We start from the raw sequence: 27,073 nt of genomic DNA, 5'->3' as shown, positions 1-27,073 counted from the left end.
TGGACTAGAGTGAAACCGTACCTCGAAAAACAAGCAAAAAAAAAAAAAAAAGCAGAAAGTGGCTGGAGAAGGATGGCTTAACAGTTAAGGCATTTGCCTGCAAAGCCAAAGGACCCAGATTCCATTCCCCAGGATCCCAGGACTCAAACTATATATATGCATTTTGTTTTTTAAATAGCAGAAAGGAGGCTAGGCATGGTGGCACAGGCCTTTAATCCCAGCACTAGGGAAGCAGAGGTAGGAGGGTAGCTGAGAGTTTGAGGCCACCCTGAAACAACATAGTAAATTCCAGGTCAGCCTGCACTAGTGTGAAATCCTACCTTGAAAAACTAAAAAAAAAAAAAAAAAAAAAAGAAAAGAAAAGAAAGAAAGAAAAGAAGATAAAAAGGCTAGAGAGATGGTTTAGCAGTTAAGGTACTTGCCTGCAAAACCTAAGGACCCATGTTCAACTCTCCAGGTCCCACATAAGCCAGATGCACAAAGTGATACAATTGCACAAGGTCATACATGCAACACAAGGTGGCACATGCATCTGGAGTTTGACTGCAGTGGCTAGAGCCCCCGACATGTCAATTATCTCTTATTTAAAAAATTACCAAAAAAAAAAAAAAAGTAGAAAGCCAGGTGTGGTGGCGCACGCCTTTAATCCCAGCACTCGGGAGGCAGAGGTAGGAGGACCGCTGTGAGTTCAAGGCCACCCTGAGACTACAGAGTTAATTCCCAGTCAGCCTGGACCAGAGTAAGACCCTACCTCGAACAACCAAAAAAAAAAAAAAAAGTGATGAGGTAATGGGCATCCAATCTCTTTTTCTGGTACATAAAACATATTTTTTAAAGTTTGGAGAGACTTTATTAGATTAAGAAAAGAAAAAACAATGTTTAAAAAAGACTCAGGCTGGGCGTGGTGGTACACACCTCTAATCCCAGCATTTAGGAGACAGAGGTAGGATCGCTGTGAGTTTAAGGCCACCTGAGACCTCATAGTGAATTCCAGGTCAGACTGAGGTATGGTGAGACCCTACTTCAAAAAACCAAAAATATACCCAAAAAGAAAAAAAAAAAGGAAGGGAGGGAGGGAAGGAGGGAAGGGAAGGAAGGAGTGGGAGAAAAGAAACACAAGTTATGCAAATGCTTTAAAATCCAAGGCCTTTAATTCAGTTTTTGGTAATGACCATAAATGCCTCCATACCACTTCTTTTCCATTATAATAGAAGGCACTAGGCATTACAGCACATTCACAAAGCAGTGATTTCTTCTGACAGTGTTAGAGATACACATGAAACAGTTTGGATATTAACAAAATTGAAAAAAATAAAAACAGACATCTCTGAAAAATCACATACAAAATTTAAGTTACCAGTCAATCTTTTCAGGTTACCAATACAACTTTAAGGTACTCTTACAGGTACATAATTTGAAATTAAGAGATAATTGGGGTGAGTGTATGGCCATACTACCCTAAACAAATCTGATTTCATCTGATGACAGAAGCTAAACAGGGTCAGGCCTGGTTAGATGGAAGATAACTTAAGTGAATATGATTAGCTTTTCAACATGTGTTAAGTTTCAGTTAAAAACAGTAAATATGATGATACCATTATCATGCTAACTGGCATTTCATGTTATTCTTTAGCTGTGCAAAATAAACCTGAAATGATACATCCTGTGGAAGTGTAATTTAAAAGATCCTTGATATGACACTAACAACTTCTAAATCCAGGTCACAGACTATATATAAATTGTGAGATTATTAAAATACACTTTTTGAAAAATACAATGACCATTTATACCTAAATAAAGTTTCCCAGAAAGTTATGAAGTATGTCAGCATAGAAAAGTTGTTGCCCCTCTTCTCAAAGGTCAAGTGTTGTTTCACAAGACAACCACATGATTCACAGCAAATGATTCCTTCCATGACACACACGTGCTTCAAGGGGCACACCTGGGTGTTAAATCACAGTCACAAATAGTAGGAACCTTTCTTGGGTAAGAAATGCCCTTTATAGAGTAACACCAACAGAGAACGAGAGATAGCTTCTGAAGCCTTTTTTTTTTTTAAACAAATGCACACACCTAATCTTGGCTGTCCAGAGGGTACTGAATATATTTACATATGTGCTACATCATGTGTGCCTATCTTGAATAGTGGCTTCTGCAGACATTCCTAGTCAAACATAAACCAATCTCACTCTACCAAATAACATTCTTCCACTTTTGGCAAGGTAGTATGAACAAAACAGAAATTAACAAAAACAACAAAAACCTCTAACAGTGATTCAGAGATAAACATTCCCATGTCAAACAACAATAGGAAAAGTGTTCTGAGAAACATTAATTTGGGTGAAGTAACACTACCCAAAAAAATAACTTTAAAACTCAGTCCTCAAATAACTATCCCATAAATGGCTTAGGAATGCCTTTGATATAAGAATAGTTGTTTAAAAACATAGTTGAGATGGGCATGGTGGTGCACGCCTTCAATCCCAGCACTTGGGAGGCAGAGGTAGGAGGATCGCTGTGAGTTTGAGGCTATCCTGGGACTACAGTGTGAGTTCCAGGCCAGCCTGGGCTAGAGTTGAACTCTACCTCAAAAAAACAAAACAAAACAGTTGATTATAAGGTTGATAATTATAACATTTTCAAAATACATCCAACCTAGTTAATTTGTGCAGATCCATCAGTAAAAGGCGAGAGAAAAGAAACTCTCCCTAATGCTAAATGCCTTCTTGCCTTTGGAGAAACTCCTAAAACTAAATTTTGAGAATGGTAAACAAAATAGTGAAATAAAAACAAATATGACAGTTTAAAACACCATGTAACTAACACACATGATGGACAGGCAGGATCGCTTATCAGAATACCTTACAAAATGATACATCATATCCAGCTAAGAACAAGCTTCAGGACCAGCAGCTGGGCTTTGTGAAACATACAGGACCACAGAAGGCACTACACAAGCCTCGATCATTTCTCACTACTCCTGCAAAGAAAAGTCTTGTCCTTCTTGAGGAGATAGCCAGTGTGAATGTTAGTTATATCCCCCTGAGTTTCAACATGATTGGGCAAAGCAGCACCAATTTAAAAAAATACCTGCAATGCCAGCACTGCAGCTGGGAATCCGGATTCTGATGGCCCCACAGGTCTCTCATAAGAGCACTTTAGAACATGATTAAAAATAGGGAAATGCCTTTCGGTATTTCAGTATAAAATGGAACCACCACCAATATCCATTTTTAAAAATAATGCACTAAAAAGGTCTGTTGATACAACTCAAGTATTGTGTCCACCCCGCATCCTGCCTTCACGGCTTCTCTCACTTTGCTGCTGAGACACATCCTTTGTGCATCTGGTTGAAATGTCAGTGTGCTTCATGTTGCACAATCCCTTTGGCTGGAGAATCCTGGCAGGTATCACGTTGTGCCCATCTTGATCAGTATGCCTTGCAGGTCCTCTGGCAACGCTAAGATAATTGTGTCTATATGTGTCCGTAACTTTTCTACAGTGCCAGGTTTCACAGGTAAATGCTCTCGGTTTGCCTGCAACTATAGAAGGAACAGATGACAGCATTTCAATGAGTCTAATTAATATACTATATTCTACATAAGCAGTTTTCATGCCCTAACTACTTGGAAACTTGCAGTCTTAGAGTAGAACTTATAGAAACTGACACAGCAGAGGATATGCCACTGAAACAATACATCGCGCAGCTCAGTTATAGGCTTCCCTATGAATTCATGGATAATACCTACGGACAGAAACTATATGGCATAAAATTGAAGGTGACTTTTTTGTATCTAGAGGTACTTTCATTAGCATATGCTAATTATAAATAACAACAGGCTTCATGATGACATTTTCTACATGTCCACAGTGCATTTTTAAATTTATTTGAGAGACAGAAGAGATCGAAAGAGAGGGACAGAGAAGAAGAGAGAGAACGGGTGCACCAGAGCATTCAGCCACTGTAAACAAACTCCAGATGCACATGCCACCTTGTGCATCTGGCTTACATGGGTCCTGGGGAATTGAATCTGGGTCCTTTGCAAGCAAGTGCCTTAACCACTAAGCCATCTCTCCAGCTCCACAATGTATTTTTATCAATTCACGCCCCCATTACCCTTTCACTCCCCTACCTTCCCAACTGCTCCCCTCCCTCTTCCCAACAAGTCTTGTTTCCATGTTCATGTCATGTCTTTCTCTTTTCCTTTTTTTTTTGGGTCAGGGTTGCCCACAAAAATCCTTAGCGAAGGGTTATTTATAGGAGTATACACTCTTTACCAGTGGCTAAGCCATCTCCCAGCAACTGCTTAAACACACTTAAATATACTTTGGGAAGCTGGTGTGGTGGTACAGACAAAGGTAGGAGGATCACTCTGAGATCAAGGCCAGTCGGGGACTATAGAGTGAGTTCTAGGCAGCCTTGGCTAAGTGAGGCCCTGCCATTCTGGGATACTCTGGGATAGGTATGCCCTTATGCCCCTCCACACTAGCTACCATAATCTTCCTAGAAGACCTAAGTGAGAGGAGAGGCTGAATGGACTCTTCCTTCCCTCCCCCATGACAGGAAGTGGCAATATTTTTATAGAATTCATTAAATTCCAAGCAAGTATCTTAGAATAATATGGCACCACTATAACCTGCTTGAATGATGAAATGTTTTCCATCATATCTACTGTCAATTAGCCAGTCTCATGTCTTCTCATTTAAAGTTACTTCGGTGATACATCCTGGATTATCAACTCAAATGAGAGAAAAATATCTTCACAGAAAGGATAGTTCATTCGTCACCTCTTAACCGCTAAGCCATCTCTCCAGCCCCATTCGTCACCTCTTTAGTTACATACCAACTTATTTTTTAGTTTCAATACAAGGTCTACTGTTTCTACTTCTGTATGTTTCTGGATCCAGAGAAGAAGGTCCTAAAACAGAAAGAAGATTCCAAATCAGTATGGATTCAAAACAACACCCAAACCAAACCTCTCTACCCCAGCCACTGAGGCGGATGGGCAAGAAGAATAGGAAAGAAAAGAGAGCAGAGCTTTTCCTCAGTTGAGACACCACATGCCAGCCCAAGAACAATTCTTTTTTTTTTTTTAATATTTTTTTTAATATTTTATTTATTTATTTGAGAGCGACAGACACAGAAAGAAAGACAGATAGATGGAGAGAGAGAATGGGCACGCCAGGGCTTCCAGCCTCTGCAAACGAACTCCAGACGCGTGCGCCCCCTTGTGCATCTGGCTAACATGGGACCTGGGGAACCGAGCCTCGAACCGGGGTCCTTAGGCTTCACAGGCAAGCGCTTAACCGCTAAGCCAACTCTCCAGCCCAAGAACAATTCTTATGATAGTCTAAATTAGATAACTTTCACAATTAACCAGACAACTGTCTAATATTTGGAAATGAAACAGAATGAAAGAAAAAAAATCCTTCCTTAGGCCCTTCCAGGTAAAGTAGGAAAAGCATAGCAGCAGCTCTGGAACCCTAACCTTTACCCTACAGTGGTGAGGAGTGACATTGGCAGCAGATAAGGTGACTGACAGAAATGAACTGAAGAAACTCTGCCCTCAAGTGAGCTCTCCTGGCTTACTTATTGGCTGCCTTCATTGGATTCTTTTTCTCCAGTCATAATGGGAGTTTATGATCAGAAAGATGACACCAAGACCAGTTCTCAACATTTAAAACTAAATACAAATGAAAACAAGCCTACAGGGATGGACAGATGGTTTAAGGGTTAAGGTACTTACCTGCAAAGGTAAAGGACCCAGGTTTGACTCCCCAGTACCCATGTAAAGCCAGATGCACAAGGTGGCGCATGTGTATGGAGTTCATTAGTAATGGCTAAATGCCCTGGTGTGCCCATTATCTCTCTTTCTCTATCTGCCTCTTTCTCAAATAAAATATTTTTTAAAAAGAAAATAATCCTATATCTGTCACAAGAAGTTATTTTAAATTGCTTGGCTTTAAGCCATGGATGTAAAATCCAGTCCAACCACATGGAAAAAGCTGATAGCACTAACTGGCAAAGTCCCACTGGAAATGAGCTGGAGTTATACTGTGAGGATGTGAGTCCTGATCCCAAATATGCTCCCTGGTTTATATAAAATTTGCCAGGTTCTGTGGTGTATTACTCCCACTGCAGGGAATTTCAAGCTAAGGTCACTGAGCACAGCACTAGAAGAGATAAGCACGGTAAGTTTGCAGAGGCCAGTGCAAGCGGACCACAGCACACTGTGGGCTCTATGATGCAGGGGTGCTGCCTAATGCAGATCATAACAAATCTGCTTTAGGAAGCTGCTGTAACAATTCACACTCTGCATACTAAGCACTGATATAGTTGCCCCCTGACACAGAGCACAGAATCTAGGAAACTATACTTATTATTCATTATCAAGGGGATTATGAGTACTGGTATCTTTTCTAAAATTTCTTTTAACTTATTCGTGGGGGGGGGCATGTGCACATGCAAGTACATGTAGAAGTGCACAGAAACTCCAGATACATGCGCCAGGTTTTATGCCTGTATTTACTTGGGAATTGAACCCCAGACCACCAGACTTTGCAAGCAAGCACCTAACCACTGAGCCGTGTCTCCTGAGTGCCCGGATAGAAAGTATGTACCACCACACCCAGCACAAGAGTAACTTTAAAAAAAAATAATTAATTAATTTGCAAGTAGAAAGAGACAGAGAGAATAGACGGAGAGAGACAGAATGGGTGCACCAGGGCCTCTAGCCACTGCAAATGTATTCCAGATGCAGGTGCCTCTATGTGCATCTGGCTTATGTGGGTTGTGGGAAATCAAACCTGGGTTCTTAGACTTTGCTGGCAAGCACCTTTAACTGCTAAGCCATCTCTCCAGTCCCTGAGTAACTTAAAAAAGTATATTATTGGGCTGGAGAGATGGCTTAGCGGTTAAGCGCTTGCCTGTGAAGCCTAAGGACCCCGGTTCGAGGCTCGGTTCCCTAGGTCCCATGTTAGCCAGATGCACAAGGGGGCGCACGTGTCTGGAGTTCGTTTGCAGAGGCTGGAAGCCCTGGTGCGCCCGTTCTCTCTCTCTCCCTCTATCTGTCTTTCTCTCTGTGTCTGTTGCTCTCAAATAAAAAAAAAAAAAAAGTATATTATTGGGCTGGAGGGATGGCTTAGCTATTAAGGCACTTGCCTGCAAAGCCAAAAGACCCAGGTTTGACTCCCCAGGACCCACCTTAGCCAGATGCACCAGGGGTGCACATGTCTGGAGTTTGTTTGCAGTGGCTAGAGGCCCTGGTGTACCCATTCTCTCTCTCTCTCTCCCTCTTTCTCTGTCAAATAAGTAAATAAAAAAAATATAAAAACCCATCATTTAAAATATATATATATATTTTTTTAATATTTTTATTTTTATTTATTTATTTGACAGAGAGAAAGAAGGAAAAAGAGAGAAAGAATGAGCACCAGAGCCTCCAGCCACTGCAAACAAGCTGCAGACACATACACCCCTGGTGCATCTGGCTAAGGTGGGTCCTGGGGAATCAAACCTGGCTTTGCAGGCAAATGCCTTAACCACTAAGCCATCTCTCCAGCCCTTTTTCTTTTAAAAAAAGAGAGAAAGAGGCAGATAAAGAGAGAATGGGTGAGCCAGGGCCTCTAGCCAATGCAAACAAATTCCAGAGCCATGAGCCACATTGTGTATCTGGTTATGTGGGTACTGGGGAATCAAACCGGGATCCTTAGGCTTTGCAGGCAAGTGCCTTAACCACTAAACCATCAATACAGTCCCCCCCTTTTTTGGTAAATTAATTAATTTAAAAGTAGAGAGAAACAGAACAAAGACAAACAGAAAAAGAGAGAATGGGCACACCAGAGTCTCTAGCTGCTGCAAATGAACTCCAGATGCATGCACCACTTTGTGCATCTGACTTTAGGTAGGTACTAAGGAATTGAACCAGGATTATTAGGCCTTGTAGGTAAGTGCCTTAACTGATGAACCATTTCTCCAGCCCAAACAATAACTTTTATCTTTACTTTCACTACTTGAGGTCAATGTACAAACACACTGCTTTCCAACCTCTTCACAAAGGGCTTCTAGATGAAGAGCCTCCAATTTCTGGGTCATTTCTTTCCGTCGGGTCTTGAACCAACCATCAAAATTTGGAGACTTTAGAAACTGCCTACAAAAGAGCAAAATGTGACTAAGATTTATTTTCTCTCTTCATTCATTCCCCTCCCCTTATTAAGACAGGGTCTCAGTTGGGCATGGTGGCACATGCCTTTAATCTCAGCACTCAGGAGGCAGAGGTAGGAATGCTATGAAACTGCATTGTGAATTCCAGGTCAGCCTGCGCTAGAGTGAGGCCCTACCTTGAAAAAAAAAAAAAAAAAAAAAAAGTCTCAAGTAGCCAGGCTGTCCTGAAAACTTCCTATGTAGCTAAGAAAGACCAACTCTTGATCCTCCTGCCTCCACTTCCCAAGAGTTTGGATTAGAAGTGTACACTACCAAAGCAACCTTTTATCCCTTCCTTACAACTCAGAAAACTACCATCTTATTTGAATTTTCTAAAAAAGAATCTATGGTCTATAGAGATGTCTCAGAGGTTAATAGCACTTGTTTGCACAGCTTGACAACCAGGGTGAGAATTCCCCTGACAGCCCAGGTTTGATTCCTCAGTATCTACATAAAGCTGGATATACATAGTGGCGCATGTGTCTGGAGTTTGTCTGCAGCGGCAGGAGGCTGTGGTGCTCCCATACTCACTGTCTGCCTCATATTCTCTCTTACAAATAAATAAAAATTTGATTTCTCAGGACCCACATAAGCCAGATGTACAGAGTGGCAAATACATCTGGAGTTTGTATACAGTGGCTGAAGGCCCTGGTGTGCCTTTTCTCTCTCTCTCTCTCTCTGCCTCTTTTCTCACGCTCTCTCAAATAAATAAATAAATTAATTAATTAATTAAATTAAATAAAGGATCCAGTTTACATTTAGTCCTACTTCAGCCTCCCAAGAGCTGGGACTAAAGGTGTGTGCCACCATGTCCAGCTTACATTTAGTTTTAAGTAAAGCTACGCATATGGGTAAAGAGGGGTGAGGTGGAGTGATTAACCGGTAAAGTCCAATCCAATCGCCTTTTATTCTAGAGGTAAGCTGAGGTCCTGCTTTCTCAAGTGTCTTCATAAATTCTTCTGGAAGAAACTGTCTTAATTGGGGTGGACTCTAGAAAACAAGTCATATATATGTAGAAATAAGAAAGTGATATATTCAAAGAAGGAAATTATAGTTTAGAACTGAAAGAGGAAATTGCTTCAATATGCACATACCTTCCATGGAGAAATACTTTTCTGCAAAGGCATCAAGCTTGCCACATATCTTTCCTAAAACCAGGGAAAAAGTTAATAAAGGTTAGGAATTCTTACTCAGACAGTAAGGGGTCTTAAACTTTAATAGAACATTTTTTTTTATTTTCTGGACGTGGTAGCATATGCCTTTAATCCTAGCACTCGTAAGGCAGAATTAGTAGGATTGCCATGAGTTCAAGGCTACCCTGAGACCACTTAATGAATTCTAGGTCAGCCTAAGCTAGAGTGAGACCCTACCTCAAACAAAAAATAATATTTTTTTATTTATTTGCATGCATGCATGTCTGTATGTACCAGTATCTTGCCACATCAAAGAAATGTCAGACACATGCACTTTTTTAAAAATATACTTTTCATAATTTTATTTTTTATTTATGTATTTGACAGGGAGAGACTGAGAGAGAGAATGGGTGTGCAAGAGCTTCTAGCCACTGTAAGCAAACTCCAGACACTTGTGCCACCTAGTGTATCTGGCTTATGTGGGTTCTGGGAGATCGAACCTGGGTCCTTTGGCTTTGCAGGCAATCACCTTAATCACTAAGCCATCTCTCCAGCCCTTAAATATATTTTTATTATTTTTATTTATTCATTTGAGAGAGAGAGAGAAACAGGCAGATAGAGAGAGAATGGGTATGCCAGGGCTTCCAGCCACTACAAACTCCAGCCACATGTGCCACCTTATACATCTATCTGGCTTACTTGGATCCTGGGGAATCGAAACTGGGTCCTTTGGCTTTGCAGGCAAGTGCCTTAACTGCTAAGCCATCTCTCTGGCCCATGTACCACTTTTGTGTCTGACTTTACATGGGTACTGGGGAATCAAACCCAGTCCAGTTGGCTTTGCAAGCAAGCACCTTTAACCACTGAGCTATCTCCCCAGATCCAATAAAATGGGTTTTGAAGTGTTTTTTTATTTTTATAAGAGATTTTTTATTTTATTTTTTTTTTGGTTTTTCAAGGTAGGGTCTCACTCTGGCCCAGGCTCACCAGAAATTCACTATGCAGTGTCAGGGTGGCCCCGAACTTTGAAGTGTTTTTTAAAAAATATATTTTATTTATTTATTTATTTACTAGAGAGAGAGAGGGAGTAAAGTAGATAATAGGTGTCCCAGGGCCTTCTGCCACTGCAAACAAACTCCAGATACATACACCACCATGAGCATCTGGCTTATGTGGGTTTTGGGGAGTTGAACATAGGTCCTTAGGCTTTACAGACAAGTGCCTTAACCACTAATCCATCTCTCCAGCCCCTTGAAGTGGTTTATTTTTATTTATTTTTTAAGAGGTAATAAGGTATTTACTAAAAACTCTTTCCCTCAGACAGTTGAAATTTATAATTTAAAACTCAGCCCATTATAAAAGGTGGGGGGGCAGAGGACTAAAAATTGTGCAACACTGATTTTTTTTGGGGGGGAGGGTTATTTGTTTGTTTTTTTTATTTTTCAAGGTAGGGTCTCATTCTAGCCCAGGCTGACCTGGAATTCACTATGTGGTCTCAGGGTAGCCTCAAACTCACAGCAATCCTCCTACCTCTGTGTATGTATATGTATGTATGTATGTATGTATGTATGTATGTATGTATGTATGTGTGTGTATATATATATAGATAGATAGATAGATACATATACATATATATGTATGTATGTATACACACACACACACACACACACACATATACACATACTTATTTATTTATTTATTTATTTATTGGGTTTTTTCGAGGTAGGGTCTCACTCTGGTCCAGGCTGACCTGGAATTAACTCTGTCATCTCAGGGTGGCCTTAAACTCATGGCAATCCTCCTACCTCTGCCTCCCAAGTGCTGGGATTAAAGGTGTGTGCCACCACGCCTGGCTAACACTGTTATTTTTAATATATACCTACAGTTCCTAGCTTATAAATCCTTTCTTTAGGCAGACCACACAAACTATAAATTCTCTTCCCCAAGGCAGGTCATAGAAACTCCTAATCTTCCCCTTCCTTTTTGTCTGGAAGCTGCTGCCCATAAAGACATTCTCTAACCTACTTTGAAAGTAGGTAAGATCTCCACTTCAGAACGGGTCCTACCTCATCCTTGTAAGTGAGGAATGCTCAATAATCTGACCAGACAGGCCTTGCCAGCTTTCCCTACTCAGTTTGTGAACATCCAATCAAACGCTGACCCATGCTTCAACCATGCCTGTGCAATGAAGTCTCCATAGACACCCAAAAGACAGGGTTTGGAAGCTTCCATATAGCTGAGGTTCCTAGAAGATGGCACACCTAGAAATCATGGAGGTTCCTCCTCTTCCTCCAAGCTCCACGGTATGCATGTCTGTACCCTTTGTAATATCCTTTATAATAAATAAATGAACATTGTATGTTTCTCTGAGTCACTAAATTACCCACACCCTAAAGCATATTAACGGAACCCAAGAAAGACTGGGATTTATAGTCGGTCAGTCACATGTACAGGTAAAACAACCTGGGGCTTCTGACTGGCATCTGAAGTAGGCAATCTCCTGAACCAGTCCTCAGTCTGTGGGATCTGATGTATCTGCTATAAAACTAATTGATTGCTTGCTGGTGTGGGAAAAAACAAAGAAACAAACAAAAAACAACCCTTCATACCTCATGGACTCACAGAAGTGATCCAAGGTGTTGTGAATGTATTAACAGAAAAAGAAAGTCTAGATGTTGCTTTTTTTCACACTCCTTTAATGAGCCTCAATGACTCCAGCATTTCCACAACAGACATAGCCACTTTTAGACTGACTTGGGAAGTCATGCTTCCACAAAAATTTAACAGTTCTCGATATGCCAAAAATTGCATTTTATTGTTGTATAGCTTTGTTTCTCTTTGAGACAGGTATCTCACACTAAATTGCCCACAGGTTCAACTGATCTTCCCACTTCAACTTGTTAAGCACCTAAGCACATGCCACTGTGCCCAGCTCCTATTTTTGTGTTTTTTAATTAATTTATGTAATCATGTGGGTGTAAATGCCATGGTATGCAATGGAGGTTACAGGACACCTTCAAGGTGTCTGAGCTCCACTTCTTTTATGACACAAGCATTTTTATTTAATTTATTTATTTGAGAGAGAGAAAGAGGGAGAGAGGGAGAGAGAGAATGGGCACGCCAGGGCTTCCAGCCACTGCAAACAAACTCTAGATGTATGTGCTACCTTGTGCATCTGTCTTACATAGGTACTGGGGAATCAAACTAAGGTCCTTTGGCTTTGTAGGCAAGCGCCTTAACTGCCAAACCATCTCTCCAGCCAGATACAGGGATTTTTTTTTAAATTTTGTTCATTATTTATTTATTTGAGAGTGACAGAAACAGAATCAGAGAGAAAGGCAGACAGAGAATGGGCATGCTAGGGCCTCCAGCCACTGCAAACGAACTCCAGACGCATGCGCCCCCTTGTGCATCTAGCTAACGTGAGTCATGGGGAATCGAGCCTCAAACCGGGGTCCTTAGGCTTCACAGGCAAGCGCTTAACCGCTAAGCCATCTCTCCAGCCCCAGATACAGGAATTTTTAAAATATATTTTATTTATGAGAGAGAGTGAATGAATACACCAGAGCCCCTAGCCACTGCAAACAAATTCCAGATGCATGTGTCACGTTGTGCATCCGGCTGGCTTTATTTGAGTACTGAGGAATCAAATCCCAGTCCTACGCCAGGCGTGGTGGTGCATGCCTTTAATCACAGCACTCAGGAGGCAGAGGTAGGAGGATCACTGTGAGTTCGAGGCTACCCTGAGACTACAGAGTGAATTCCAGGTTGGCTTGAGCTAGAGTGAGACCCTACCTCAAGAAAAAAAAAAAAAAAAAAGCCCAGTCCTTAGGCTTTGCAGGCAAACACTTCAACCACTAAACTATCTCACCAGTCCAAGAGACAGGGAGTTTTGTAGCTGCAAATAAATTGACAGACTGCAAAAGAACATCAAATTCTCCAGATTCTAACTCCCATTGTTTTAGGTATGTTGGGGGTCACAGATGCCAATGACACTTTGCATTTGGCTTTATGTGGGTGCTAGGGAACTAAACTTGGGCCAGCAAGCTTTGCAAGCAAGTGCCTTTAACTGCTGAGCCATCTCCTAGGGTTGTTGTTGTAGTTTAATTAATTTATTCGACAGACAGAAAGAGGCAGAGGGAGAGGGAGAGTTGGCATGCCAGGCTTCTAGCCACTGTAATTGAACTCCAGATGCATTGTACCACCTTGTGCATCTGGCTTTCATGGGTTCTGGGGAATCAAATGTGGCTTTTTTGGCTTTGCAGGCAAGTGCCTTAACCACTTTCCCCGCACCCCCTTGAGGAAGGATCTCACTCTAGCCCAGGCTGACCTGGAATTCACTATGTAGTCTCAAGGTGGCCTTGAACTCACAGCAATACACCAACCTCTGCCTCCTGAGTGCTGTGATTAAAGACGTGAACCACCATAGCCAACAGTTAATGTAGTTTGTTGAGGCAGGGTCTTGCTATGTAGCTCTAGCTATATTTGAGTTTGTGATCCTCCTGCCTCTACCTCCCAACTGCTGGAACTTACTCTGCAGCCCCAGGCTGGCTTTAAATTAATGGTGAGCCTCCAACCTCAGCCTCAGTGCTGGGATTAAAGGAATGTTTAATCACACCTGGATTTTTTTTTTTTTTTTTTTTTTTTGGCTTTTCGAGGCAGGGTCTCACCAGCTCAGGTTGACCTGGAATTCACTATGTAGTCTCAGGGTGGCCTCGAACTCTTGGCGGTCCTCCTACCTCTGCCTCCTGAGTACTGGGATTAAAGGCATATTGCCACCACACCCAGCTGGATAAATTATTTTTATGTGGTAAACTTGTCAGATTAATATTTACTGCAGTGATTTGGTAACAAATTTTATTTGGATTGTAAATGTGGTAGTTTAATTCAGGTGTCCCCCATAAACTTAGGTATTTTAAATGCTAGGCTCGCAGCTAATGGAGATTTGGGAATCAACCTCCTACCTATAGGTAGTGTATTGTTAGGAGCGGGCTTATGAGTATTATAGCCAGTGTCCCCTTGCCAGTGTTTGGCACTCTCTCCTGTTCTTGTTGTCCATGGGATACTGGTGAGGAGGTGATGTCCACCCTCTGCTCATGCCATTATTTTCCCCTGCCATCATAGAGCTTCCCCTCAAGTCTATAAGAACAAAATAAACCCCTTTTTCCCACAAGCTGCTCTTGGTTGGGTGATTTCTGCCAGCAATGTGAGCCTGACTGCAACAGCAAACATAAGTATAAATAATATAATGGTCACAGTAAAAGTAGTATTTTAAAATTATCTATAACTTTAATACAGTGGAAACATTCATGTTTCTAAAGAATGAAGAACACTGACATTAAAAGCACTGGGCTTGGGCTGGAGAGATGGCTTAGCGGTTAAACGCTTGCCTGTGAAGCCTAAGGACCCCGGTTCGAGGCTCAGTTCCCCAGGTCCTACGTTAGCCAGATGCACAAGGGGGCGCACGCATCTGGAGTTCGTTTGCAGAGACTGGAAGCCCTGGCGCGCCCATTCTCTCTCTCCCCCTCTATCTGTCCTTCTCTCTGTGTCTGTCACTCTCAAATAAATAAATAAAAATTAAAAAAAAAAAAAAAGATTTAAAAAAAAAAGCACTGGGCTTGGCCGGGCGTGGTAGCACACGCCTTTAATCCCAACACTCAGGAAGCAGAGGTAGGAGGATAGCCATGAGTTCAAGGCTACCCTGAGACTACATAGTGAATTTCTCAGCCTGAGCTAGCATGAGACCCTACTTCAGAAACCCCCCCCTCAAAAAAAGCACTGGGCTTACTGTGGCTGGATAATAACCTATAAGTGAAAGGCTTGTTTCCCCAGGTGGTGATGGTGATTGAGGTGATTGGAAGAAATGGATGCTAACTTCACCAATGGGTTAAACCACTTATATGTTCATATGGAATGGGCTATTAGGAGGTAGGGCATGGCTAGAGGGAATAGGTCACTGGGAATATAGAATATCTAGATGGTTTATCTTTTAAGTTGCATGTTGACAATTTTCATACATGTACATGTATTTGATCTTAATCTCCTCCTAGTACATTTTTTGTTTTTTTCAGGGTAGGATCTCTCTCTAGCCATGCCTGGAATTTACTATGTAGTATCAGGGTGACCTTGAACTCACAGCAATCCTCCTACTTCTGCCTCCCGAGTGCTGGGATTAAAAACATGCACCACCACACCTGGTTCCGTAGTACTTTCTTTTGAACCCCTTTCTCCATACTTCTTCCACTGAATCTTGCCTCTTTCCAACTAGTTGGATGGTATAGCTTTTTTTGTTCTAATTTTTAAAATATTTTTGTTTTATTTTGTTGTGAGGGTCTCATTCTAACCCAGGCTGAACTGGAATTCACTATGTAGTCTCAGGCTGGCCTTGAACTCATAGTGATCCTCCTACCTCTGCCTCCCGGTGCTGGCCAAATTCCTTCTTCTTTAGGTGTGGGGGGTATTTTCATGTGTGTGAGAATGGGCACATATGTGCCACAGTAAATGTGTCAATGTCAGAGGATAACTTTGGGTGTCAGTCCATCTTGTTTTGAAGCCAGACATATTGTTTACCACTGCATTCAGTTCAGTTTAATTCTAAGCATTCTATGTCTACTTTAAAGACTGAAACCAGGAAAAAAAATTGATCAAATCAAAAAACAAAATTCTGGGGCTGGAGAGATGGCTTAGCAGTTAAGGCGTTTACCTGTGAAGCCCAAGGACCCAGGTTTGATTCCCCAGTACCCACGTAAGCCAGATGCACAAGGTGGTACATGCATCTGGTGTTCGTTTGCAATGGCTACAGGCCCTAGCACGCCCATTCTCTCTCTCTCTCTGCCTCCTAAATAAATTAATAAAATATTTTTAATTTCTATTAATTATCTCACTTAATATTCTCAACATATACGAAAGATACTTGCACCTGAGCAACCAAGGGTCAGGGGAGTGAATGACTCACCAAAGTGACAGTAGTGAATTCTAGAACTAGAATCTAAACAGGCATGGTGGTGAATCCCTTTAATCCCAGCACTAGGGAGTCAGAGGTAGGTGGATCACTATGAGTTCAAGGCCACCCTGAGAGACTACATAGTGAATTCTAGGTCAGCCTGGACTACAGGAAGACCTTACCTTGAAAAACAAAAACAAAACAAAACAAAAAAATCCAGATCTGCTACAAAGAGCTCTGTGTTAAGTCACTAATCATAATAACTGGAAAATGCACAAATTAAAGTATACTTAAGTATGTGGCACATGTGCTTAATCACAGCAGTTGAGAGGCTCAAGTAGGAGGATCACTGTGAGTTCGAGGCCAGCCTGAGACTAAATAATGAATTCCAGGTCAACCCTGGTCTTGAATGGGGTCCTACCTCAAAAAACCAGAAAGCATATTGGAAAATAAAATGATTATTCATGGGCCAGGAAGATGGCTCAGTAGTTAAAGGTATTTGTTTGCAAAGCCAGTTGGACCAGGTTCAATTCCCGAGCATCCATATAAAGCTGGTTGCAAAACAACACAGGAATCTGTGATCCCAACTCACCTATGACAATGGGAGGTAGACCCAGAAAAAGCCAAAGCTTGCTGGCCAGTTGTCTTTGTTTGCAGTCTAGCAGTTTGTTTGCAGCACAAGAGACCCTGTCTCAAAGAAGCTGGAAACAGACACCTCAAAAACACAGAGCAATCACACACCCTTCAACAGATAGTGAAGTGAAGATGCATTTGTTAACTTACTAATGGAATGATGAAGCTTTGTGTCAGCTCCAAAAAATACCGTCGGAGGATAACACTTTGTGCCTCAGAAGGACGTTTCTGTTGGACACCCTTAAAAGAAGAAACAATGGGAACCCACACATTAGTGTCAGGAATAGAAAACAATGGATAGGGACCAAACACTGTATAAATATATATTTAAACTTAATGCAAAAAAAAATCCCAAATACCAAAAATAATCCCAAACTCTACCTTCTTATTTAAGTAATTTAATTTGAAGTTAAATTGTCATATTCTGTAAAAGGTCATTTGGGCAGAAACTGTGGGCAGTGGGGGCTGGGTGTGGGGACAGACTGAACAAAGAATACTGAATTACACTTAGATGGCAGCAAAAAGTCCTCGTGTGATAGTATTATACAAGAGGGGACAGCAGAGAACAATTCATACAAAATATCTCAACAACCCAGAGTTTTAAACACTTTCGCCACCAAGAAATGAGAAATGCTTGAAGAGCTATGCACATTTAACCTGTATGAAACATTAAACAATGTACATCTATAACAAAACATCATAGTACTCCATGAATACATATCACTTGTACATTTTTACCTATCAGGTTAAAAATTAATCTTAAAAAACAATCCTCAGGGCTGGAGAGATGGCTTAGCAGTTAAGGCACTTGCTGGTAAAGCCAAAGGACCTAGGTTCAATTCCCCAGTACCCACACAAAGCCAGATGCACAAGGTGGTGCATGCATTTGGAGTTTATTTGCAGTGGTAGGGACCCTGGCATGCCCATACTCTCAATCTCTCTCTCTCTCTCACCTTCTCTCCAATAAACAAATAAATAAAATATTTTTTAAAAAATTTCAGCCAGATGTGGTGGGCACACCTTTAAAACCAAAACTTGGGAGGTAGAGGTAGGAGGATCACAGTGAGTTCGAGACTCCCCTGAGACTACATAGTGAATTCCAGGTCCTCCAGAGCTAAGTGAGACCCTACCTTGAAATACAAAAAACAAAACAAAACAAAACAAAACAAAAAAACAACCCACAAAGCCTCAGAGCCTGTAGATTAGATAACATTATTCAACCCATACTTAAAATCAGTTTATATCCCAGCACTTGGGAGGCTGAGGTAGAAGGCTCTCCATGAATTCAAGGCTACCCTGAGATTACACAGTGAATTCCTGCTTGGGCTAGAACCCGACCTCAGGAAAAAAAAAAAAAATCAATTCACAATGAAGACAAGATTTATTTCATATTTGCTATACTGGTACTGTTTGTTTCTTAAAACATGCTTTCTCCTAGATGCTAAAGTACCTCATGGTAGATCCTCCATTTCCAGAAGGAATGGTACTTGTTTGCAACTGTCAGGCCAATCTTCAAGACTTTGATTACTACTACTTTAGACTCTTGACTTTTTTGTTTGTTTTGTCTTTCGAGGTAGGGTCTCACTGTAGTCCAGGCTGACCTGGAATTTACTATGTAGTCTCAGGATGGCCTCAAACTCAGAGCAATCCTGCTACCTCTCCCTCCCAAATGTTGGGATTAAAGGCCTGCACCACCACGCCCGCGACTCTTGACTTTTAAGCAGGTTTATTCATTTATCTATTTTATTTATTTATGGACTTTTTTGAGATAAGAGCTCATTATTTAGCCCAGGCTGGCCCTGATCCCATATCCCCCTGTCTCAGTCTCCCTAGGGCTGGAAATCCAGGCAAGACCCACTCACTACGCCTATCCCTAAAGCTGATTTAAAAATAAGAAGCCGGGCGTGGTGGCACAGGCCTTTAATCCCAGCACTCGGGAGGCAAAGGTAGGAGGATTGCCATGAGTTCGAGGCCACCCTGAGACTCCATAGTAAATTCCAGGTCAGCCTGGGCTAGAGTGAGACCCTACCTCGAAAAACCAAAAAAAATTAAAAAACTAAAATTAAAATAAGAGTGGGCTGGAGGGCTGGAGACATGGCTTAGCGGTTAAGTGCTCGCCTGTGAAGCCTATGGACCCCGGTTCGAGGCTCGGTTCCCCAGGTCCCACGTTAGCCAGATGCACAAGGGGGCACACGCGTCTGGAGTTCATTTGCAGTGGCTGGAAGCCCTGGCACACCCATTCTCTCTCTCTCCTCTGTCTTTCTCTCTGTGTCTGTCGCTCTCAAATAAATAAATAAATAAATGAACAAAAAATATTAAAAAAAAAAAAAAGAGTGGGCTGGAGAGATGGCTTAGCAGTTAAGCGCTTGCCTATGAAGCCTAAGGCCCCAGTTAGAGGCTCGATTCCCCAGGACCCAGTTTAGCCAGATGCACAAGGGGTGCACGTGTCTGGAGTTCATTTGCAGTGGCTGGAGGCCCTGGCGCACCCCTTCTCTCTCTCTCTATCTGCCTCTTTTTATCTCTCTGTCACTTTCAAATAAATAAAAATAAGTAAACAAAAAATATTGTTTTGAGTTTTAAAAATAAGACTGAGGGACTGGAGGGATGACCCAGAGATTAAAGGCACTTGTTTGCAATGCCCAATGGCCTGGGTTCAATTCCCAAGTACACATATAACCAAATGCACCTGGAGTTTGTATGCAATAGTAAGAGGCCCTGGTATGCCTATCCCCCCTCTCTGCTTGAAAATAAGTATTTTTTTAAGTAAGACTGAGCTGGGCATGTTGGTGCACATCTGTAAGGAGTGCAGCACACTAGTGAAATAAAAATCTAATTGTACATCAGAATACCATGCTGGAACCAAAAGAGAAACTAGCTTCCTCCCGTCTAGCCTTCACAGTGCTGCAGAGCCCTAAAGGAGCCACTGGCAGGACAACAGTGACCAGCAGCATGAATGAGCAGAGAGCCCTGCAGACTATGAAATTAACCAGCAGGTCAGTAAGCACATACTTGTGCAATGTTGGCACACAGCCTCTGTGGGTAACCAAGTGTTCTCTGAACATGAGCCCCGCTTATCTGGTACTCAAGTCAAAATCTCATGGTCTGGAGATGCAGACTTTAGAAAGAAGCCCCCACTGCTCTCTGGAGAAGAAAAATAGCTTTGTACACCACCAAATAAATAAATAAATAAATAATTTTGCATACCCTCTTTAACCTATGCTACTTTCACTCTTGTCTGGAGAATCTGCTTTATCATACAGATGGCAAAAAAAAAAAAAAAAAAAAAAATGGAGGAAAACCAAGATCCATTGATAAGAAGACAGCCAACCTCCCATCATGACATGTTACCACATCTGCTAGGATCCAGGAGAAACTGCAGAGGAAATAGTGACATGATTACTGTTCTTACTGCTAGCCTGACAACAAGTTCCAGGATGATGGTAACAGATATAGTGATCAATCAAAACCTATCAAAGGGGGCTAGAGAGATTGCTTAGTGGTTAGGGCATTTGCCTGCGAAGCCAAAGGATCCCAGTTCAATTCCCCAGGACCCATGTAAGCCAAATGTATGCATCTGGAGTTTGCAGTGGCTGAAGGCCCTGGCATGCCCATTCTCTCTCTCTATCTCTCTACCTCTTTCTTTCAAATAAAATAAATAAACAAAATTATTTTAATAACAAACACTATCAAAGGACTGGAGAGATAACTTAGCAGTTAAGATGCTTGCTGACAAAGCCAAAGGAGCCATGTTCAATTCCCCAGTACCCATGTAAGCCAGATGCACAAGATGGAGCATGCATCTGGAGTTTGTTTGCAGTGGATAGAGACCCTGATGCTCCCATTCTCTCTATTTGCCTCTCTTTCTCTCAAATATATAGCAAATATATATATATGTATATGTATATGTATGTGTATATGTATCATCAAAGCAGAAATCCAGAAGTTACAAAGAAGTGAACACTAAATCAGACTGCCCACAGGCCTTTCATGGCTCAAGGAACATTGTGGAAGAGGAAGTGGAAAGATTATAAGAGCCCCAGAGTGAGTAGGAATACCGTAAGGTATGCTCCCCCCACTATCCCATTGGGACTGACTGAGGCCTTGACCCCACAATGAATCCCATAACTCCACTGAGGAGATCCCCCAAGGTAATGGCAGCTGGAGGAAGGGGATGACAGAGTATAACTTGTTATTAAAAATGTATATATAGGGCTGGAGAGATGGCTTAGTGGTTAAGTGCTTCCCTGTAAAGCCTAAGGATTCCAGTTCAAGGCTTGATTCCCCAGGACCCACGTTAGCCAGATGCACAAGGGGGCACATGCATCTGAAGTTCCTTTGCAGTGGCTGGAGGCCCTGGCGTACCCATTCTTTCTCTCTTTCTCTCTCTGTCTGTCACTCTCAAATAAATAAATAAAAACAAACAACGACAAAAAATCTACATCCTTGCTAAATGATATTTTTTAAAAAATGTATATATAGGGCTGGAGAGATGGCTTAGCAGTTAAGGCACTTGCCTGCAAAGCCTAAGGACCCATATTTGACTCTCCAGATCCCACATAAGCCAGATACACAAAGGCAAGGCAAGTGCAAGGTCACACATGCCGACTAGGTGGCACAAACGTCTAGAGTTTGATTTCAGTGGATGAGGCTCTGGCACACCTCCCCCCATCTCCCTCTTGTCCTCTCTAAAAGTAAAATAAAGAAAGAAAGAAACCTGGGCTTGGTGGCACAGCCTTTAATCCCAGCATTTGGGAGGCAAAGGTAGGATGATTGCCATGAGTTTGAGGCCACCCTGGGACTACAGAGTGAATTCCAGGCCAGCCTGGGCTAAAGTGAGATCCTACCTTGAAAAACCAAAATTAATAAATAAAAATATAAGATAATTAAATTTTAAAAAATTAACTGTTACTTAAAAAGAGTAGAAACACTTGGTATTTCTAAAGAATGACTTGCACTGATATCAAGATCATTCCATGAAAGGGTAGGGATAGATGATCAAGTGTTTACATTTATTGTAGGACCTAGATCTGGGAGGGATTATGTAGATGAGGTTAGCCTCTGGGCATGTCTGTGAGTAATCTATTGAAAAAAAAATTTTTTTTCGAGGTAGGGTCTCACTCTGGCTCAGGCTGACCTGGAATTCACTATGTAGTCTCAGGGTGGCCTTGAACTCATGGTGATCCTCCTACCTCTGCCTCCCGAGTGCTGGGTAATCCACCACACCACACCCGGCGAAAAAATGTTTTATTTGGGCTAGAGGGATGGCTTAGCAACTAATGTGTTTGCCTGCAAAGCCAAAGGACCCAGGTTCGATTCCCCAGAACCCATGTTAGCCAGCTGCACAAGGGGGTACACATGTCTGGAGTTCATCTGCAGTGCAGGAGGCCCTGGTGCACCCATTCTTTCTCTCTCTCTCTCCCTCTTTATCTGTCAAATAAATAAAAAGAAAAGAAAATTTAAAAATGTTTTATTCAGCTGGGTATGGTGGTGCACACCTTTAATCCTACCATTTGGGAGGCAGAGGTAGGAGGATCATCATGAGTTCAAGGCCACCCTGAGACTACAGAATGAATTCTAGATCACCCTAGGCTTGAGTGAGACCCTACCCTGAAAAACCAAAAAGAAAAAGAAAACAAACTTTTATTTATTTGTTCAGTTTTTTGAGAGAAATAGACAGAGAGAAAAAAATGGGTGCACCAGGGCCTCTAGCCACTGTAAACAAACTCCAGCAATGCAATATTTACTGCATCTAGTTTATGTGGGTACTAGAGAATCAAACGTGGGTCCTCAGGCTTTGCAGGCAAGTGTATTAACCACTGAGCTATCTCTCCAGCCCTATGGATAATCTTGATTTAGGTTACTTAAGGTGGCAAGACCAACCTTAACTGTAGGCCTCACCATTCCACACAGTCCAGGACTGTATAAAAAGGAGAACAGGGGCTGAAGAGATTGCTTTGCAGTTAAGGCGCTTGCCTGTGAAGCCTAAGGCCCATGTTTGACTTTCCAGATCCCATGTAAGCCAGACATGCAAAGGTGAGGCAAGCACAAGGTCACATATTCCCACTAGGTGGCACATGTGTCTGGAGTTCAACTGCAGTGCCTGAGGCCCTGGTTCACCAATTCTGTGTCTCTCCCTCTCTTGCTAAAATCTATTAATTTAAAAAATGATATCACAGGCTGAATATGACACTTGTGGCTCTCTGTTTCCTTAGCGTGGACTGAATATAACCACAATGGCTCAAGCTCCTGCACTTAGTACTTTCCTACCATGATGGACTGCAATCTGGAACTGTCAGGTGAAATAAACCCTTCTTCCCTTAAACTGATTTCTATCAAGCAATCTGTCACACCGAGCAGGGAAGTTATGTAAATATCCTCCCAAATAGAGCTAGGCATGGTGGCACATGCCTTTAACTCCAGCACTCACTCAGGAGGCAAAGGTAGGATTGTTGTGAGTTCCAGTCCAGCCTGGGACTACAGAGTGAGTCCCAGATCTGCATGGGCTAGAGTGAAATCCTACCTCAAAATAATAATAATAATAATAACAATAACAACACATAGTGACAGTGTAGGCTGGGGACATAGTTCAATAGTGGAGCACTTGCCTGGCAGGCTCAAGAGTCTAGATTCAATCCCCAGTACTGCAACGTACTGCAACGTACTGCAACAGCAAAAAGGGAGAAGAAACCAGCCAGGTGTGGTGGTGCACACCTTCAATCCCAGTACTCAGGAGGCAGAGGTAGGATGATCGCTGTGAGTTTGAGGCCACCCTGAGACTACATAGTGAATTCCATGTGAGCGTGGGCCAGAGTGAGACCCTACCTCAAAAAAAAAAAAAAAAAAAAAGGAGAAACCATTTCAAATTATTATGCAAAGAGCCTAACTAAACATTTGCCATGTAAGCAAAGAGATTTAAACGAATAATATGAGCATGATTACCTTCTGTAGCTGTCTGATGATGTCATCATCTCTGTTTAGATATGGCTTGTAAGAAGTGTAAACCCCTGCGAAGTGAAGCGGACATCAACACAAAGCACACCCCCCAGAGAAGAGCACCCCCCCCCCAGAGAAGAGCACTCATAATGAGGGGTCCAGTACCAGGTTTAGAATCCAGAGTCTTCAGATTCTTCAGCTTTTTCACTTTCACTTGCTTGGGAATTTCACCTGAAAATAAAAACCAGCATTCCTATAAACTGGGCTGGGAATGTGCTTGCCTAGCACACATAAAATTCAAGCACCATTGTAAAAAAAAGATACGTATAGTTTTAGAATTATTATAATCATATACATCATAAAACTGACCTTATAACACTAATAATATACTACTTATTAGTTAGGGAAGCTATAACAAAGGCTCTTTTTGGTTTTCCGAGATAAGAGTCTCATTCTAGCTCAGGCTAACCTGGAATTTACTATGTGGTCTCAGAGTGGCCTCGAACTCACGGCGATCCTACTACCTCTGCCTCCCGAATGCTGGGATTAAAGGCATTTGTCACCATGTCCAGCTACTTTTTTTGTTGTTGTTTTTTCTCACTCTAGCCACTCTATAGTCCCAAGCTACACAAAAAACCTAGATAGAAAAAAATTTCTAAGTGTGCAGATAGATGTAATGTTCTAAAGTTTCTTTTTGCTCATATCCCCCAAAATCTTTTTTTTTAATATTTTAAAATATTTATTTATTTGAGAGACAGAGAGAAAGGCAGAGAGAGAGAGAGAATGAGTATGCCAGGGACTCCAGCCATGCAAGCAAATTCCAGACACATGACCACCTTGTACATCTGGCTTACGTGGACTGGGGAACTGAACCTGGGTCCTTTGGCTTTGCAGGCAAGTGCCTTAACCACTAAGCCATCTCTTCAGTCCCCCAAAATATTTTTAAAATGTTATTTATTTGTTTATGTATTTGAGAGAGAATGAGGACAGCAAGGCTTCTTGCTACTGCAAACAAACTCCAGACACATGTGCCATTTTGCACACTTGGCTTTGTGGAGAACTGAACCCAGGCCAGCAGGCTTTACAAGTAAATGCCTTTAGCCACTGAGCCATCTCCCCAGCCCAAATTCTTCATTTGTATTTCAGAAACTTAAACTGCCATCAAGTGGCAAGTGTGTGGAACAGCCACAGTGTTGAGCCACAGCTGGACAAAAGTTCTAAAGACAGGTTTCCACCACTTTGTGTCCTACATGCACTGGCCTTGCCAGGGAAGCTACAACCTAAACCACCTTATCTCAGGCAGGAATAAATGTTCAAGTTACATACTTTAAATATCATGAACATTTTTTTGCATGTGTGTGGTGTATGTATGTGGCATGGGGTTGTGTATGTGATGGGTGGTATGTACATGTGTATACAGAGGCATATACCCAAGAACATGAATGTAAAGGCCAGAGAATTTCAGGTGCACTTTTCTGTTGTACACTTACATATTTCCCTGAATGGAGTCTCTCCTTCAGCCCAGAGGTGTTGTCAATCAGGAAAGGTGCTATACACCAGTGTCCACGTGTCTTCACCATGTGCACTAGGGTTGCTGACTGCATTACCAACACCCAGGATTTTACATTGGTTCCTGGTGTTGAACTCAGCAATCTTCAGGTGAGAGACCACCATGCTCTACCAGCAAATGCTCACTGCTGAGCCATTTTCCCAGGCCAAATGTCATGAACTTTTTTTTCTTTTTTTCAAGGTAGGGTCTCCCTCTATCCCAGCTGACCTGCAATTGACTATATTGTCTCAGGCTAACCAAAAATTTACAGTGATCCTCCTACTTCTGCCTCACAAGCACTGGGATTGAAGGCATGTGCAACCAGGCCTTTTTTTTTTTTTTTAAGTTTTTGTTTATTTGCATGTGCCTGCATGTGTGTGCATACACGCACATGTGCATGTTGGACATTAGGGTCTCTTGCTAATTCAAAAGAATACTCATCCAGCCGGGCGTGGTGGCGCTCGCCTTTAATCCCAGCACTTGAGAGGCAGAGGTAGGAGGATTGCCATGAGTTCGAGGCCACCCTGAGACTCCACAGTGAATTCCAGGTCAGCCTGAGCTAGAGTGAGACCCTACCTCGAAAAAAAAAGAATACCCATCTAGCTTTTCATGGGTGGCTGGGGAATTGAACCTGGACTGGCAGACTTTGCAGTCAAGTGCCTTAAACCACTAGCCATCTACCTAGTCCCAGATCTGCATTTTAACACACTCACTGTCTCATGTAGTGATCATATATGCCACAAGCACAGGTGTGAGCCAGACAGACAGAAGAGTGAGTACAGGTAAGAACAGACCACATGTGCACACTGCAGAGTTCTGCTTCTGGGCGGGAACAACACAAAGCTAGGCACAGCGGTACAGGAAGAGACCAGGAAAAACTCGAGCCCCACATAGGAGATAGAACTGAGGGACAGAGCTGGAGAGATTGCTTAGCAGTTAAGGCATTTGTCAACAAAGCCAAAGGACCCCAGAGCACATGTCTGTAGTTCATTTGCAGTGGCTGAAGGCCCTGGCATGCCCATTCTCTCTCCCTCTCTGCCTCTTTCTCTCTCTCGCTCACTCTCAAATAAATAAAATAAGAATAAAGTTGTTTTAAGAAACTTCTCTCAAATAAATGAAATATAATACATGTTTGTCTAAGGTAGGGTCTCAGTCTAGATGAGGTTGACCTGGAATTCGCTATATAGTCTCAGGGTGGCCTCCAACTCGTGGCAATCCTACCACCTCTGCCTCCCAAGTGCTGGGATGAAAGGCATGTGCCACCACACTCGGCTTATAATATATATGTATGTATGTATGTATGTATGTATGTATGTATGTATGTATGTATGTAAAAGACTAAGTGGGGCAAATGGAGAGAAACAAGACAAATCAGAAAACGCAGGTTTTTGGTTGATTCCCTGGCCTACAGCTCTTCCTTTATCAGTTCAGGCTACCGGTGGCCATATACATTCTTAGAATGCCTCTTAGAAAGCTTGTGGTTTTGCTTCCTGAGTTCTGGACAGCTTGTCATAATGAGGATTCTTTCCTTAAGAAATAGAGAATGAATTCATATTTAATAGAGAACAAAATAAGACAGTTATCTGACTTTTGGTGTGTGTGTGTATGATATGCACGCATGTTCAGGTGTGAGTACAGGCACACCTGCACCACAGCACATGTGAAGGTAAAAGGATGAC

At 42.1% G+C, this 27,073-nt stretch overlaps 1 protein-coding gene across 2 annotated transcripts in view; it reads right to left on the bottom strand.

The window, feature by feature from the left end:
- Nucleotides 1-1,132: 1,132 nt before the first annotated feature.
- Dennd6a (DENN domain containing 6A) overlaps nucleotides 1,133-27,073 on the bottom strand; it is an 80,288-nt gene continuing 54,347 nt past the window's right edge. For both annotated transcript variants that reach the window (XM_045136021.1, XM_045136022.1), the window contains exons 13-20: nucleotides 24,011-24,076; nucleotides 23,852-23,916; nucleotides 17,063-17,152; nucleotides 9,298-9,351; nucleotides 9,084-9,193; nucleotides 8,048-8,150; nucleotides 4,845-4,919; nucleotides 1,133-3,542 (exon numbers count right to left, since the gene is read on the bottom strand). In XM_045136021.1, the coding sequence (XP_044991956.1) occupies nucleotides 3,411-3,542; nucleotides 4,845-4,919; nucleotides 8,048-8,150; nucleotides 9,084-9,193; nucleotides 9,298-9,351; nucleotides 17,063-17,152; nucleotides 23,852-23,916; nucleotides 24,011-24,076 (695 nt within the window). In that variant the 3' untranslated portion in view covers nucleotides 1,133-3,410. The remainder of the gene's footprint in view (nucleotides 3,543-4,844; nucleotides 4,920-8,047; nucleotides 8,151-9,083; nucleotides 9,194-9,297; nucleotides 9,352-17,062; nucleotides 17,153-23,851; nucleotides 23,917-24,010; nucleotides 24,077-27,073) is intronic.

The sequence above is a fragment of the Jaculus jaculus genome, chromosome 16, assembly GCF_020740685.1.
Source record: "Jaculus jaculus isolate mJacJac1 chromosome 16, mJacJac1.mat.Y.cur, whole genome shotgun sequence".
In the NCBI taxonomy this organism is placed as follows: Eukaryota; Metazoa; Chordata; class Mammalia; order Rodentia; family Dipodidae; genus Jaculus; species Jaculus jaculus.
The sequence above is the reverse complement of the archived record's forward strand: the minus strand, read 5'-3'. Positions and strand labels throughout refer to the sequence as shown.